Source organism: Scyliorhinus canicula, chromosome 2, assembly GCF_902713615.1.
Source record: "Scyliorhinus canicula chromosome 2, sScyCan1.1, whole genome shotgun sequence".
NCBI classification, from domain to species: Eukaryota; Metazoa; Chordata; class Chondrichthyes; order Carcharhiniformes; family Scyliorhinidae; genus Scyliorhinus; species Scyliorhinus canicula.
In genome coordinates, this window is record NC_052147.1 from 142,904,720 (window position 1) to 142,920,648 (window position 15,929).

Consider the following 15,929-nt stretch of genomic DNA (forward strand, 5'->3'; position numbering starts at 1 on the left):
GAGTGGGCAATCAACCAAAGGCTTGGGGTCATACTTGCACAGCGAAAGGAGGTGTTCCACAAAGCGGTTGCACTCTCCGAATTTAGTCTCCCCGATATAGAGGACTCCACATGGTGAGCTGTGAGTGCAATATTCCAAATTGAAAGTTGAAAAAAAGCACAATTTGATTAGTGATTCCCCTGGGAGGACTTTTTGGGGCCAAGGATGGTGAGACAGGAAGAGGTAAAAGGGCAGATATTGCATCTCCTGCACTTGCGTAGGAAGCTGAAGAGTGGACCATATTATCACAGGGGGAACAATCCATTTGTAACATCCAAAGGAGAGGAGGAAGATATTTTTGATGGAAGCAGAAAATTATCCGTTGAAAATGGAAGCTGGTGGGGTGGAAGGCGAGGGCAAGAGGAAACTCCAAGTGGCTGAGGGACTTAGCAGGCTTATAATTAATTTTAGCAGATAGGTTATCCCTAGAAATTAAGACAGAGAACTGAAGGCAGGGGTGGGAAGAATTGAACGTCGAACTCATGAAGATGAGAAAAAGGTGGACATTGAATAGAGTTGATGAGATTTTCCAGTTTCCGACAAAAGCAGGAAATCACGCTGTTAAAATCATCAATGGACTGGAAAAAGGGTGAGGAATGGAACAAAACAAAACTGTCTACACATCCCACAATCAAGGAGGCATAGCCAGGAAGCTCGTATTCAATGAGACAGCACGGTAGCATGGTGTTTAGCACAATTGCTTCAGAGCTCCAGGGTCCCAGGTTCGATTCCCAGTTTGGGTCACTGTCTGTGCGGAGTCTGCACGTTCTCCCCGTGTCTGAGGGTCAGGCGCCACTAATTGGCCCCTGACCCTCAGCCGGGAAGTTCGTATTCAACGCGGCACATGGGGAAACTAATTGATCCATCTCCGTACATTTTGTGCGGGTTATAACACACACCATCAGAAAATAGACTTTCCATTTTTGTTCTTGCTGCTCTCTCCACTTTTCCCTCCTTCCGTACTTTTTTTTATATAAAAGTACCCAATTCTTTTTTATTCCAATTAAGGGGCAATTTAGCGTGGCCAGTCCACCTAACCTTCACATCTTTGGGTTGTGGGGGTGAAACTCACGCAGACACAGGGAGAATGTGCAAACTCCACACAGACAGTGGGGCCGGGATTGAACCTGGGTCCTCAGCATCGTAGGCACCACCGTGCGGCCCAGAATCGCCTATTCAGAGGTTGAAGTTCAGCGCGTTTCTAGGAGATCCCAGTCTCCGACCTCTCGCCCAAAAGTTACATTGAATTTATAGCCCACAATCAGGTCATTCAGCCCAACTGTTCGATGTCCGTTTTTATGCCGCACACAGATTTCCCATCACAATACTTCATCTAACCCCATCGACATATCCTTCTATTCCATTCTTCCTCATGTATTTTTCTAGCTTCCCCTTAAATGCTATGCTCCTCACTTAACTTCTCCATGTGGCATCACATTCCGCATTCGACCTTCTCTGGAAAATAATTCTCTCTCAAGTTCCTTATTGCATTTTTGCATTTTCCCTGATAATTGTGTACTTGTTAACATTTTTAATAATAAATTTAACGTGCCCAATTGTTTTTTTTCCAATTAAGGGGCAATTTAGTGTGGCCAGTTCACCTACCCTGCACATCTTTGGGTTGTGTGGGTGAGACCCACGCAGACACGGGGAGAATGTGCAAACCCGACAAGGATAGTAACCCGGAGCCGGGATCGAACCCCAGGTCATCGCCACGAGGCAGCAGTGCTAACCACTGCGTTACCATGCCACGCTATACTTATTCAAATAGATGCTGTTGGGGGGTTGTTGGATTACGGGTATAGGGGTGGATACGTGGGTTTGAGTAGGGTGATCATGGCTCGGCACAACATTGAGGGCCGAAGGGCCTGTTCTGTGCTGTACTGTTCTATGTTCTAAGTGTCACACCAAGTTGCTCAATGTGCCATCTTCTCCATTTTCTTTCCTTAGCCTTTGGGTAAGCAACTTATCATCCTTAATAACTTGGACTCTTCTAGTTCTCTCACTTCTGAGTTCACTGTCCTCTTTTCCTCTCTAAATCCACAGAAACTCCCCGATCCAAATTCACAGGAAACCCCCCCCCCCCCCCCCCCCCCCCCCTTTAGCTTGCTATCTCACCTCCTGCCACATTGAAGGTGTTGTATCAATGCAAGTTGTTGTTATATTTACAACTCAAGAGTCTTAATTTCTGGAACACCCAAGTTCAAAGAATTCCTTGATGACATCCTGCCTTGTAAGAAACCATGTGGACACACCAAAGGGACAAGAGAAGCAGGGAAAATTCCTCTCAGGGGACTCCAATCTATTTTGGCATCTTCATGGCATCAATAAAGGTGTCAGCATTGTCTGTTTTGGGCTATGGTTTCTTTGGCTGGGGGCAATCAGGAACAAGTGGACATAATTTCAGAAAAGGACTAAGATGAGGAGACATTTAGTCACTCAAAGAATTGTGAAACTTTGGAATTCTCTACCCCTGAGGGTCGTGAACTCTCCATTCTTGGATATGTTAAAGGTTGAGATGGACAGACTTATGATCTCTGCTGAAATCAAGGGATATGGGGGGAGGGCAAAGAAAGTGGAGTTGAAACCCAAGATTAGTCATGATCATATTCAATGACGGAGCTGGCTCGACAGGCTGAATTGAATGGTCTTTGCTTGCTCCAATTTCTCATGTTATGTTCTTATTACTATCTGCTGGCAAAAATAAATAAGATCAGGAGAAAAATATTTATGCAGAGAACTATGATCTGGAATGCAATGCCTGAAAGGATAGTGGAAGCAACTTTGAAAAGCATGATGTGGAGATACTGCCGTTGGACTGGGGTGGGCACAGTAAGTCTTACAACACCAGGTTAAAGTTCTACAGGTTTATTTGGAATCACGAGCTTTCAGAGGGTCAACTCACCCGATGAAGGAACTACGTTCTGAAAGCTCGTGATTACAAATAAACCTGTTGGACTTTAACCTGGTGTTGTAAGACTTCTTACTGTGCCAACTTTCAAAGGGCAATTGGATAAACATGATAAAAAAGAGTGGCACAAACTGGACAATTCTTTCAAAGAGCCAGCAAAAGCACAATAGGCTGAATGCACTGAATGAATGCTGTTGATAACTTCCATTAGCAAAACTTAGAGCACATTTGGCGGCACTGGCAGCAAATTTTCAGTGGGTGCGCTCCGCTAAATAGAAGGCACATAAGTTTTCTGACTTTTTAAATAAATACCATTCATCTAAATACTGTGCTTAACTGGTTGACTTGAAGATATTTTCCCCCGTTTCAAATGGTTTAACAACAACAATTTTGAAGCATTAGTTTTCCAATAGCTATCTGTGTGTTAACCAACTTCCCCATTATGGCACTGTCAGGCATTCACGAAAATCTATGAATACACTTTATGTGAAAGCAAGTACATTTATAAAGCTACACTTACAAACCTGAAAAAGCAAATCCATGAAGGTGCAGTCTCAGTGAGCAGCAGTGGAGTTATTCCCATTTCCATTACACCCGTCCTATTTGTGAACAAGTTTATTTTTGTCTATTCTGACCCACAGCACGCAAGAGGGTTCCAGAGCAATTCCAAAAATATTTCCAAAACGGAAGCATTTTCTTTTATCTTTGCTGCAAACCTGCAGTTGAATTTCAAATCACTACAAAAATGACTGTTACTCCCATTGACAATTTTTTTAAACTCTCCAAATTTAGGTGTCAGTTCGTAGCATTCCTGCCTCACAGCCAGAGGTTGCGATTTAAAATACCACTCCAGAGGCTTTTGCACAAAAATCAAGGCTGAAACTCCTGTGCAGTGCAGTTAAGATGTTAAACAGAGGTCTCATCTGTCCCTTCACCTACATGAAAAGATTTAATGGCTCTATTTAGAAGATCAGGGGAGTTATTCCTGGATAATATTTATCCCTCAATCAACATCAGAAAAAGCAGATTTTCTGGTCATTATCACACTGCTGTTTTCCACACACAAGTTGGTCGCCACATTTCCTACACTGCAACAGTGATGATGCTTCAAAAATACTTTGTTGGAGACGAAACATTTTGGGACCTCCTGAAGTTATAAGAGGCATGATATTAATGAAAACGTATTTTTTGTTTAATTGACCTGAGGTTTTTAAACTGTTTCTTTGCTCTCTCAGGAGAAAATATAATTATTGGTTGGCAGTGGGGAGTCCAATCACAATGGTCCAGGTATCATGATTACATGGGCTTGATAGCCAGGAGAAGATCACCTGCTCTGTTATTTCCATATATTTGCACAGCATTGAAGGAGGTCTTGTGGCGCAGTGGGTAGCATTCCAGCCTCTGAGACAGAGGTTCAGAGATGCTCCAGGTTTGAGACCCACTCCAGGGCTTGATGGCCACGGAAGGCGCATTTATAATATAGCCAAAAAGGTTGCTTATCGAACCGTAAGTCTTGCAATATGCCTACGGCAGGCAGTAAGAGCAGGAGACTCTCCGGGTCAGCTGTGCAAGATGTGGAATGGCCCCCTCAAGCCGTTGCCCATGGCGACAGGCTAGCGACCTGTGGGTCACCTGTCTCACGCTTCTCACAAGACAATCAAGAGAGGATACAACACCGAGTTTCCAGGTAAAACATCAAATTAATGGTGCTCGCCACTGCTGTGTAAATTTCCCTGGAATTTGTGATGAAAGATATGCTGAAAGATGCAAAGCATCACAAGTTGCTGGATGGTGTGTATCGCTCTGCTGTCAGCCTCACAAAAATAGCAGCTCACTGCCAATCTTGCAAATCTCAACAAATTGTTGCATTTCTACTGCAAGTACACATTATAGCAGAAAGTTAGCGCTGATACTTAACAGTACACGATCCTTTAAATTATATTTATTTTCTTACATTTCCACTCAAACTCTCTGGCCCAGACGGAAACGGTGTTTCCCTGCCAGAAATAAATTATTAGAGATTTTTTTTTTTTTTTTTTTTTTTTTAAATGATTTTGTCTTTAATTCTTCTTCTCCATTTCTGCCATTCCTTTCCTCTCTTTTAATCCAATCTTTATTTCCCTTTCTGCACATGATTTGATTCAAATGTACCCTATTTCATTCTATTGTTTTGCTGCTTCTTTCCCAATCCTTCAATCTCACCACTGAGACTGTTGGTCCCAATATTCATTAAGATCTCCAATGCCTTGCTGCACTCCCACTTCCAGCAAGTTGCAGTGCAAAATGTTCCAAACTGAAATACAAGTGAAAATATCTCATTGTTGACAGCCATGCCTTCAGCTGCCAAGGCCCTATTTTTAATCCAGGCTTCCCTAATTAAATCTGTCCGCCTTTCTACCTCTCTTAAGACAATCCTTCACACCTATCTCATTGACCACCTATTCCAATATCTCCTTGTGAGTTTCGATGTCAAACTTTGTTTGATATAGTGTACAATAATCTTTATTGTCAAAAGTAAGCTTACATTAACACTGCAATGAAGTTACTGTGAAAATCCCCTAGTCGTCACATTCCGGTGCCTGTTCGGGTACACGGAGGGAGAATACAGAATGTCCAAATTACCTAACAGCACATCTTTCGGGACTTGTGGGAGGAAACTGGAGCACCCGGAGGAAACCCACACAGACACGGGGAGAACATGCAGACTCCACACAGGTAGTGACCCAAGAAGCCGGGAATCGAAGCTGGGACCCTGGAGTTGTGAAGCAACAGTCCTAACCACTGTGCTACTCTGCAGCCCACATAAAGCTGCTGTGAGGAACTCTGGGGCTGTTACTACATGAAAGATGCTGTATAAATGTAAGTCGTTGCTGTTATTACAACTAAGGCAGAATGCCACAAACTGCACCACTCCACCAAATTCGCAGCCAAAATTTGAATTTAATACTTGCACCTCTTGACCACCAAGTTGGCCTAACCAGCAATTCCAATTACCAAAAATTGTGGTGGCATCATCTTTAGATGCCCAGTGAGGTGCACGTTCCACTCCCTCCTCAAAGAATTGCAACTCATTTTGAAAATAATAATAATCTTTATTAAGGTCACAAGTAGGCTTACATTAACATTGCAGTGAAGTTACTGTGAAAAGCCCCTAGTTGCCACATTCCGGCACCTGTTCAGATACACAGAGGGAGAATTCATAATGTCCAAAAAATACAACATTACAAAAAGTAACCCTGTAGCTAAACTAACTTGTACAGGACAAAATTGACAGCCAGTAAGATAAATATCAACAGGCCCACAAGAATCTTAGAGGCTGAAAGTTTAAACTGATGAGATGGCAAGTTGGGTTCCTGAATGATCCCACGATTAAAATATCGGTTCAATGCGTCCCTTTGTCGCCAAGTTCTCTGGTCATTGTACTTAGAAATTGTAACATAGACACAGGTCATTTAATCCAATTGACACATGTTGGTGCTTATCTTGCACATGAGCAGTAATCCTAATCTTGTTTGGCCACTCAAATTTCCATATTCGCTTATTCCTTTTTCCTTCAACCACATATTTAACCTGTTTTTAAACGTCGACACGTCTTCAACTAGGTGTTGACAAGGTTATCCTCAGGTGCGCAACTAATCATTGGCCTGTGGTGTATCAACCAAACACAGAGCAGCAATTTGAGTCAGCCAGCCCCGATAGCATGGCCGAACTTCCAGAAAGCTCAAATTGTCAAAGCCAGTGGGAAAGCGATACCCCACCAGACCACCTGGTCCAAACAGAATGCAATCTCATGAAGTTTTCGGTGTAATATTGATCCCCCCCCCTTTCAACCAACCTCATTAAAACAAATGATCAAGTCACAATCATTTGTGGGGACATTGCTGTGTGCAATTGGTTGACTTCAAAAAGCACTCCATCGACCATAAGACTTAGGAGCAGGAGTGGGCCATTTAGCCCAGTCGAGTCTGCTCGCCTTTCAATGAGATCATGACTGATCTGATATGCTAATCTTCAACTCCAGCCTTATCCTCATAACCTTGGATTCCCTTACTGATTAAAAATCTGTCTATATCCAGCCTTGAACATATTTAACGATCCAGCCTCTACAGCTCTCTGCGGTAAAAAATTCCACAGATTCACTACCCTCAGAGAAGAAATTCCCACTCATCTCTGTCTTAAATGGGTGACCTCTTACTCTGAGATTATGTCCTCTGGCCCCAGACTCTCCCACAAGAGGAAACAACCTCTCGGCATCCACTCTTCACCAACCCCTGAGAATCCTACATGTCATGGCTGCAAAAGTGGTTTAAAACATCTATTGTTAAAAATAAATTTAGAGTACCTAATTATTTTTTTTCCAATTAAGGGGCAATTTAGCATGGCTGATCCACCTAACCTGCACATCTTTGGGTTGTGGGGGTGAAACCCACGCAGACAGTTTAAAACATCTGGAGATCAAACTATATAAATGTAAGTTGTCTCTTTCTTTACAAAAGTGCCATCATATACAGATATGTTTAATTTCCAAACAAAGTAGACAAACCTCCAAGGCGAGAATAATCTTAGTAAAACATTCTTTCGGTCTGATTAGTATCTTTCCCATGGCTTGCTGTTATAATATTGGCCAGAAGTTACATTCACACGAGATCAAATTCATGGTCGTAGCAATAGCAGGCTTATAACCTTCTCAACATTCACCATCACATCCTGCATGAGGCGACCCATAAGTCAGAGTTACAACAAGCTAAGCAATTGTTTATTCCCTACATGGTGACACTTAAAAGAAATGGAAGGTTTCAATGTATGGTAACAAGTCATATTAATACAGTATCATGCTTCACAAAAGCGCAGATAACTAGACAACAACTGATTGTCACTGGATTAGAATCCTGGAACTTCCCATCGAACAGCAGTCCAGGAGGACCTTCATCAAACAGACTACAGCAGTTCATGGTGGTCCATCACCAGTTTCTGAGAAGTGACTCAATTTGGGAAATAAATACTTATGTTCCCAGCAAGACTCAGATCCAAGAATAAAACTTTTACAAATTGATTCAATTTCGCTCGTGAGTTTACTGTTGACGAGCTGTTTGTTTGTTTAATCTGCTACAGAAGCAAGGCCATGCCCATCTGAAGACATTTTAATATTTAAACATCTCAGTTTCTCAATCACTAAAGTCATAGTTCAATATCAAATTGCTGGAATAGGCTTGTCTTGAACTTCAGTTTCAAGTTATTTAAGGATTCAGTCCACGAGATACAGGTTGTATGAAGCTCTTCTAACAATGTTTTAAACTCAATATGCAGGCCACACTGCATTGCAATCCACTGTAGTTCAGCCCAGTCCTGCGCTTAGACTCATTAAGACCCAAGTCTGGCATTGTGCGCCTGTCAAACCAGAGTCTTCATTTGCACTAGAATCATGTGCTCAAATAAGCTGACCTACTTCTTGAATGGAACAAAAACAAAGCAGAGGAGCAGAGAAAATGCTGCCACGTGCAGCCCGCTGATGTAAAATCTTGCAAGTGGCTTCCAGTCTGGGGTAAAATAAGTAGGCACAATTTGGATATGGATTTCCCAAGCAAGTCAAAACGCAACTTTACTCTCAAAGTCAGCATAAATAAAGTCAACCATGATAAGTTGCAAAGTGGAGAAGACATTAGCAAGACCAGATAACTGATACTCTGCAGTACAACAACTTATATTTACATAGTGCCTTTGACATAGTAAAGCAACCTCAGACATTTCACAGGAACGTAATCAGACAAAATCCAACATCCAAGCCACATAAGATGATATCAGGAGGTGGCTGAGAGAGCTCACAAAGATAGCGGAGTGGCAAGGCCATGAAACATGTGAACAACAAGACTGGAAATTTCAAATTTAAGGCATTTCTGGATCAGGAGCCAAAATAGGCAGAAAGGCTAGGGGCAATAAGTGAAAGAACTTGGGAAAGCTAGGAAATGGACAGCAGAGTTTTGGGTGATCTCACGTTTCCAGACGATGAAAGGTCAGTGACCGTTCAGGGGAGCATTAAATTTATCAAACTCGACAACTAAATTCAGAAAAATATATTTGTTGCTAATGTAAATTGTTTCCTGAGGGCAGCACGTTACGCAGTGGTTAGCACTGGGACTGCGGCGCTGAGGACCGGGTTTCGAATCCTGGCCCTGGATCACTGTCCTTGTGACGTTTGCACATTTTCCCCATGTCTGTGCGGGTTTCACAACCCGAAGAAGATGTGCTGGTTAGGTGGATTGGCCACTCTAAATTGCCCCTTAATTGGAAAAGAAAAATAATTGGCTACTCTAAATTTATTTTTTTTAAATAAGAGTAAATTGTTCCCTGTACAGTAATTCACATGCAGCCTTCAGCAGCATGTGGATCCATCCTCGCCAACATATAAACTGCCGAGCAATATACTTCCAAACAACTTTGAAGACATTGCTGTGAATCTACTTGTTTCCCGCCCAATCCTTCAATAGGGGATAGAGGTTCTATAAGCTTTATTAGAATCCTAACCAAGACTGTGAAGCAAAAGATTTTCACCGACCTAATGAGACAGGAAATGCTTTCCCCAAAAGTTCAGTTCATCCAGTGAATAGCTGATTCACACAGTCAGGAAAGTCCCATGTCCATTTAGAGCTGGCCTCATTAGTTAGAAAACAGCAGTGGCAACCCTAGATGATCTGTCCCTCTCAAACCAGACATCATCAAGGCCAATTACAGTGTCCCTCTGTCACTTCAGTTGAGATCGGCTGATTATGCAGAGAACGGAGTCCAGGTTCAATTTCACCAGAAAGCCCAGCATCTTTCTCGGAGAGCTCACACACGAACAATGACCCTTGGGCAAGGTAATGAGAGAGTAACCAGCATTTGTGCAACTTTCACTCAACCAAGGCCAAATCACCAGCTTCAAGGAGGATGGAGAGGAGATAAAATTGAAAGAGAAAGCCTAATGTCAGACAGATACTTCCTGGCAGGGTTTGTTAATCAGAGGAAGAATCCTAATCCTAGCAGTCAATGGGCATGGTCCTTGTCCTAAACAGGAAAATTCCTGTGCCCACAATAGAGTATCCATTTATGTGTTCAACATCAGATTGGACCACAGCCCTTCACAGTTATTTGTACTATTTCTCAAGAATTTAAAATGTGAAAGTCAAATATCTACCACTGTATTTTAGTACTTATGAAACAATCTTCTAAACTAGATTTGAAAAGAATGCAATGAATTCACAACTATGATGGAACAATGTTACCATAATGCAAAAGCACTTTCACATTGTTACTGCAATCAGTCATGTCTTCTTCTGATTCATCATGACAGTGCCACTTGTGGAGCCTTGCTGCACGCAAATTGGTTGCCACGTGCCCCGCAACAATGACTATATTTCAAAAGTACCGCATTGAACTGTAAAGTTCTTTAGAATGGCCTGAGATTGTAAAAGGTGTTACATAAATGCAAGTCTTCCTTTTGACTTCTAATCTGAAAAGCCTATATTAATACTGATGATGCCTTGCTGGCCCTTACCGACTTTTGCAACCCAATGTCAGCCTGTTGACAAACGTCCACTTTCATGTTGTTGCATGCAGGTAAATTCACCATTTGACATACAAACTTTCATCTGAGCAACAATAGTGCACACTAGAACAGACCTCAATATCCTGAGGCTTAGGAGGAAGCCAAAGATATGAACAGCAAAAGCTTCCACTCATGTCCACAATCTAATAATTTGTGGTTATTCATTGGTACATTCTATCCTGTGACAAGGCATTCAATTAAGATGAAGCAAAATATTTTCATGCAGAGAGTTGGGTCGCCTTTGGAACTCACTCTCAACAGGTTGTGGGAGCTGAGTCTTTGAATATTTTTAAAGCAGAGGATGGACAAGAGGGTGAGAGGTTATTGGAAGTAGGTGGAGGTTATTGGGAGTTGGTGCAGAGTACAGTTGAGGTTACTATCTGATCAGCCATGATCTTACTAAATGGTAGAGCAGGCTTGAGGGACTGAATGGCCCACTCCTGCTCCTTGTTTGTATTTATGTTCAAGAGTTTTATCTGTTTTGCATCACACTGCTTAATGAATCTGCTTTTCATATCCAACAATAACTTACGTGTATTTGGCACCTTTAAAGTAGTGAAACATCACAAGGCATTTTACAGAAGCATTACCAAACACAACTGGACAACGAACCACATAAGCAGATATTAAACCAAAAAAGAGAAAATGCTTGAAAATCTCAGCAGGTCTGGTGGCATCTGTAAGGCGAGAAGAAACTAATGTTTTGAGTCAAGATGATCTTTTGTCAAAGCAGATATTAAGACAGGTAATGAAGTGGGAGAGGCAGAAGAGGCAGAGTGGCAAAGGATGAATTGCAGAGTTTAGGACCGAATCAACTGAAGGCACAGTCGCGAGTGATGGAGATGGTGAAATCATGGAGGGGTGTAGAACTGGAAAAGATTATAAAGATATACAAAAAGTGAGGCCATGGAGGGATTGAAAACAAGAATGAGAATTTCAAAACTGAGGATTTTCTTAATCCTTTTTTATTAAATGTATTTTTTTACAAACATGTATCGTAAAACAGATTACAGCAAATGAACACCCCAGGAAACATACTTCCCAACAATCAACTAGACAGTCTATACAGGTTTTTTCCCTTTTTCACCCTCCTCCCCCTCCACAACCTTCCCCTCCACAACCTCCCCCTCCGCAACCTCCCCCTCCACAACCTCCCCCTCCGCAACCTCCCCCTCCGCAACCTCCCCCTCCGCAACCTCCCCCTCCGCAACCTCCCCCTCCGCAACCTCCCCCTCCGCACCCCCCACCCACCCACCCCCTACACCCTTGTGGCGAACAGCTCCTCAAACACGGTGACAAACATCCCCCACCTTTTCTCAAAACCCCCTGCTGAGCCCCTTAACTCATACTTTATCTTCTCTAACCACAGGAAGTCGTACAGGTCACCCAACCAAGCTGCTGCCCCCGGTGGTGATGCTGACCGCAACTCCAGCAAAATTCACCGCCATGCAATCAGAGAGGCGAAGGCCACGACATCAGAATTCCTCCTCTCCATGAGCTCCAGCTTCTTTGAAACCCCAAATATTGCCACCAAAGGGTCCGGATCCTCCTCCACAACCCTGGCTAAGACCACGAACACTCCCACCCAGAAACTTCCCAACTTTTTGCAACCCCAAAACATGTGCACATGATTTGTTGGCCCCGCCCACACCTCTCACACTGCTACTCCCCTGAAAGAACCCACTCATCCTCGCCCGAGTCATATGCACCCTGTGCACCACCTTAAACTGTATCAGGTTCATCCTTGCACAAGTGGGGATGTACCTATTCCTATCCATATTCTGGAAAGTGCCTGGTATTTCCAAAATCGGCAATATTGGATTAAAGTGAAATGAATAATTAAAGGTAAATCAGGTTCCACTTCATCACATAGGGCCTTTCCCAATGATTTGAGAGTTCTATACTGCAATTTGGAGTTTTTTTAAAACAGAGCTTCAAAGACCCTGCTGTAATCTTAATGAAAAAAATTAAATTACAGCCTAAATAATGCTGTAAGAAATGCATATGTTAAATGTACATATATGGGCAATTAATTATATATATCATTGTAATGGAGCAAGTACTTGAGGTAAAAGAACATTTGTTTTTCTGTTTGAAACTTGTTAAAGCTAAGCAATAATATAATACAAAACCCAGACATCTGGAAAAATCTCTCTCCCTTCAGGTACCATGCCCTATAATGCCATTGTCAACCATGAATTTCCATGTTAAAATCTTGCTCTAGGAGGTGTGTTTCATCTCTGTGGTGGTACATTCATCTAGTTTGCAAGGGTTTAAAAAGATTGTTCTTTGACTGCCTCTTTATCATCAATTTTTCCCAACAGCATCAGACTTTCCGATACACGATTGGGTACTGAAAAAGACCAAGCTTACCTAAAAAAAAAGTTTAATGTTGGAAGAAGAAAGATTTGTATTGATTATAACGTCTTTCACAACCTCAGAGTTGCTCAGGTGAATGCTTGTATGTCAAATGGTGAATTTATTTGCTTGCAAACATGTGAAATTATAGCTAATGAAGCACTTTTGAAGTGTAGTCATCACTATTGCAGGAGATACAACAGTAAATATGCACACAGCAGGGTTCAATAAACAGCAATGAGATTAAATAACCAGTCATCTGTTTTAGATAAAATAAGCAAAGTGCTACGGATGCTGGACCTATTTTACATGTCCTCCCCCTGATCCTGTGTGACTTCACCTTTTGTACCAGTCTGCCATGAGGCACCTTGTCAAAAGCTTTACTGAAGTCCATGTAAATAAGATCCACCAACCTCCACTCATCAATCATCTTTGTCACATCCTCAAAAAACTTTTTCAAGTTAGTGAGGCAGGACCTTCCCTTCACAAAACCATGGTGTCTATCACTAATGAGTCCGTTTCCAAATGGGTACAAATCTTGCCCCTGAGAATTCTCTCCAATAAATTTACCTACTACCGACTTAAGGCTCACCGGCCTATAGTTTCCAGGATTATTCGTTAACTTTCTTAAACAGCAGTACCACATTTGCTATTCTTCTGTCCTCAGGGATCTCACCTGTAGCCAGTGAGGATACAAAGATGTCAGTCAAGGCCCCAGCAATTTCCTCCCTTGTTTCTCTCAATATTCTGGGGTAAATCCCATCTGGCCCAGGAGACTTATCTACCTTAATATCTTTTAAATACCACCTCTTTTTCGATGTTAACATGATCCAGACTGTCCATACACCCTACCCAAGAATCACCTTCCACAAAGTCCCTCTGTTTGATGAATACTGATGCAAAGTATTCATTTAGTACCTCTCCCTTTCCTCTGGCTCAACACATCGATTCCCCCCACTGTCCTTGAGTGATCCAATCCTTTCCCTGGATAGCTGAGATCCAATGAAGAGGAGGTTCATGAGTGAGAAAGGAAAAGTTTATTAGGTGAGATGCCAGAAAAGGTTCAGAAACTGGCATCAGTATCCATATAGTGAAGATTGTTTAGCTCAGTTGGCCGGACAGCCGTGATGCATAGCGACGTAAACAGTGTGGATTCAATTCCCTGTGCCGGCTGAGGTTATCCATACTTGCCCTTCGCACAAGGTGTGGTGACAATCCGGTTAAATGACCACCAGCAAGCTCTCGCCCCACCCACCCACCAATCACAAAAAAAAGGGGAGAGCAGCCTATGGTCCTCTGGCGACTTTAATTTCATTATTCAATATATAAATCTCAGTGACTATTAAATCTCCCTGCTCACAGATTAAAACTAAAGCTGACTCTCCCCATGTAGCTCGGGAGTGAAGGTCCACTTTCTTACCTTGGCGGTGTTCTTGCAGTACCTCTGCACTGCTTGGTGGATGAGTTGTTGTACGGTGATGGCCCCGTCCCCACAAGGTACGACGATCCCAGTGCGGCCGAACTGCACCGTCACCTTCATGGTGACGGAAAGGCAGGTTGAGCACAGGTGAGTCTACTCCCGCTCGAGCCGGCGGCGGCAACAACACACCTGAGCCGCGAGACGCTGACTCGTTTATTGGGCTCCCTAACAATTAAATCCTCCGCACAGTTACCATCCTCAGTCAGAGGGAGACAGGTGTGAACAGCTCAGGTGAAACAATTGGAGATATTTTTTCCTATAAAAGTGAAAATGACGTCTTTAAATATATTTCCACAAATCGAATCTCTTCCCACTCATTTGCTTTTAGAAGATCTGTGAATGCGATAAATCCACTCTGCAGGCAGGCCAATTTCGATCCTTAGGTCCTTAAAGTCAACGTAGATTGCGAGTTGTTTGTTTGTTAGTAATATTGCTCGGGTTGGGTTCCCTTTCCAGCCAAGTGCGGTCCCTCTTCTCAGACCCCCCACACAGCCGGAAGGAACAGACTTCCTCTTCCCAGGTAAAGCAAGGCGGGAGAGTGGGAAACGGGAATTGGACCGGAAAATGGGAGAACTTTCTCCGGCTGGCAGGCAAAGCAAGCTCCAGAAAAGCCCTGCGTTCCTCCTTGTTTTACACACACACACGGTTAAGTAGCAGAAGCTGTACTTCGCTTTGCAACGCTGAAACTTCCTCCCACTCTCCTGCTCGTGACTTTTTTTTTATTTTTCCATCCTCCTTTTCTCCTCTCACAAGAGTTTTTTGGGCTCCAAACGGGCGCCTTTGCTTCCTGTCCGCTGTGGGGTGGATCTGCTTCGCTCACTTGGAGATAACCCGCCTCAAAATTGTAGTTTTTGTTTTGTCACCTCGAACTCTTCCGCCAAGATACTTACTTTTCACCTAACTTTTCCCCCTCTCACGACAGACATCAGGCCTGCCTCTCTCTCTCTCTCTGTGCTCTACTCTGAGGTTAACCCCCTCCTCGCCAGAACTCTCCGTAAATCTGCCCAAACCAGTATCACTGTGGCAATACTGCAAAATCGAAGGATTGACACTAAAGTTGCAAAAGAGATGCTGAAACTGCAAAATATAATTCAAACAGAGTGGGAATTTTGCATGAGTTTAATCCTGGCATATATTTCAGAAACTCAACTGGACCAACCATATAAATACAAGAGCATGTCAGAGGCTAGGAATCCTGGAACGATTAACTCACTTCCTGACTCCCCAGATCCTGTCCATCATCAATAATAATAATCCTTATTATTGTCACAAATAGGCTCACGTGAACACTGCAATGAAGTTACTGTGAAAATCCCCTAGCCGCCACATTCCGGTGCCTGTTCATGTACACAGAGGGAGAATTCAGAATGTCCAATTCACTTAACAGCATGTCTTGTGGGAGAAAATCGGAGCACCCAGAGGAAACCCACGCAGATACAGGGAGAATGTGCAGTCTCCGCACAGACAATGATCCAAGCCAGGAATTGTACCTGGGACCCTGGTGTTGTGAAGCAACAGTGTTAACCACTGTTCTACCATGCTGCCATCTACAAGGCACA

At 42.9% G+C, this 15,929-nt stretch overlaps 1 protein-coding gene across 1 annotated transcript in view; it reads right to left on the minus strand.

Annotated features, from left to right (window-relative positions):
- LOC119958709 (partitioning defective 3 homolog B-like) overlaps window positions 1-15,311 on the minus strand; it is a 1,329,970-nt gene extending 1,314,659 nt beyond the window's left edge. The window contains exon 1 of the mRNA XM_038787288.1: window positions 14,311-15,311. Within this exon, the coding sequence (XP_038643216.1) occupies window positions 14,311-14,430 (120 nt within the window). The 5' untranslated portion in view covers window positions 14,431-15,311. The remainder of the gene's footprint in view (window positions 1-14,310) is intronic.
- Window positions 15,312-15,929: the final 618 nt, after the last annotated feature.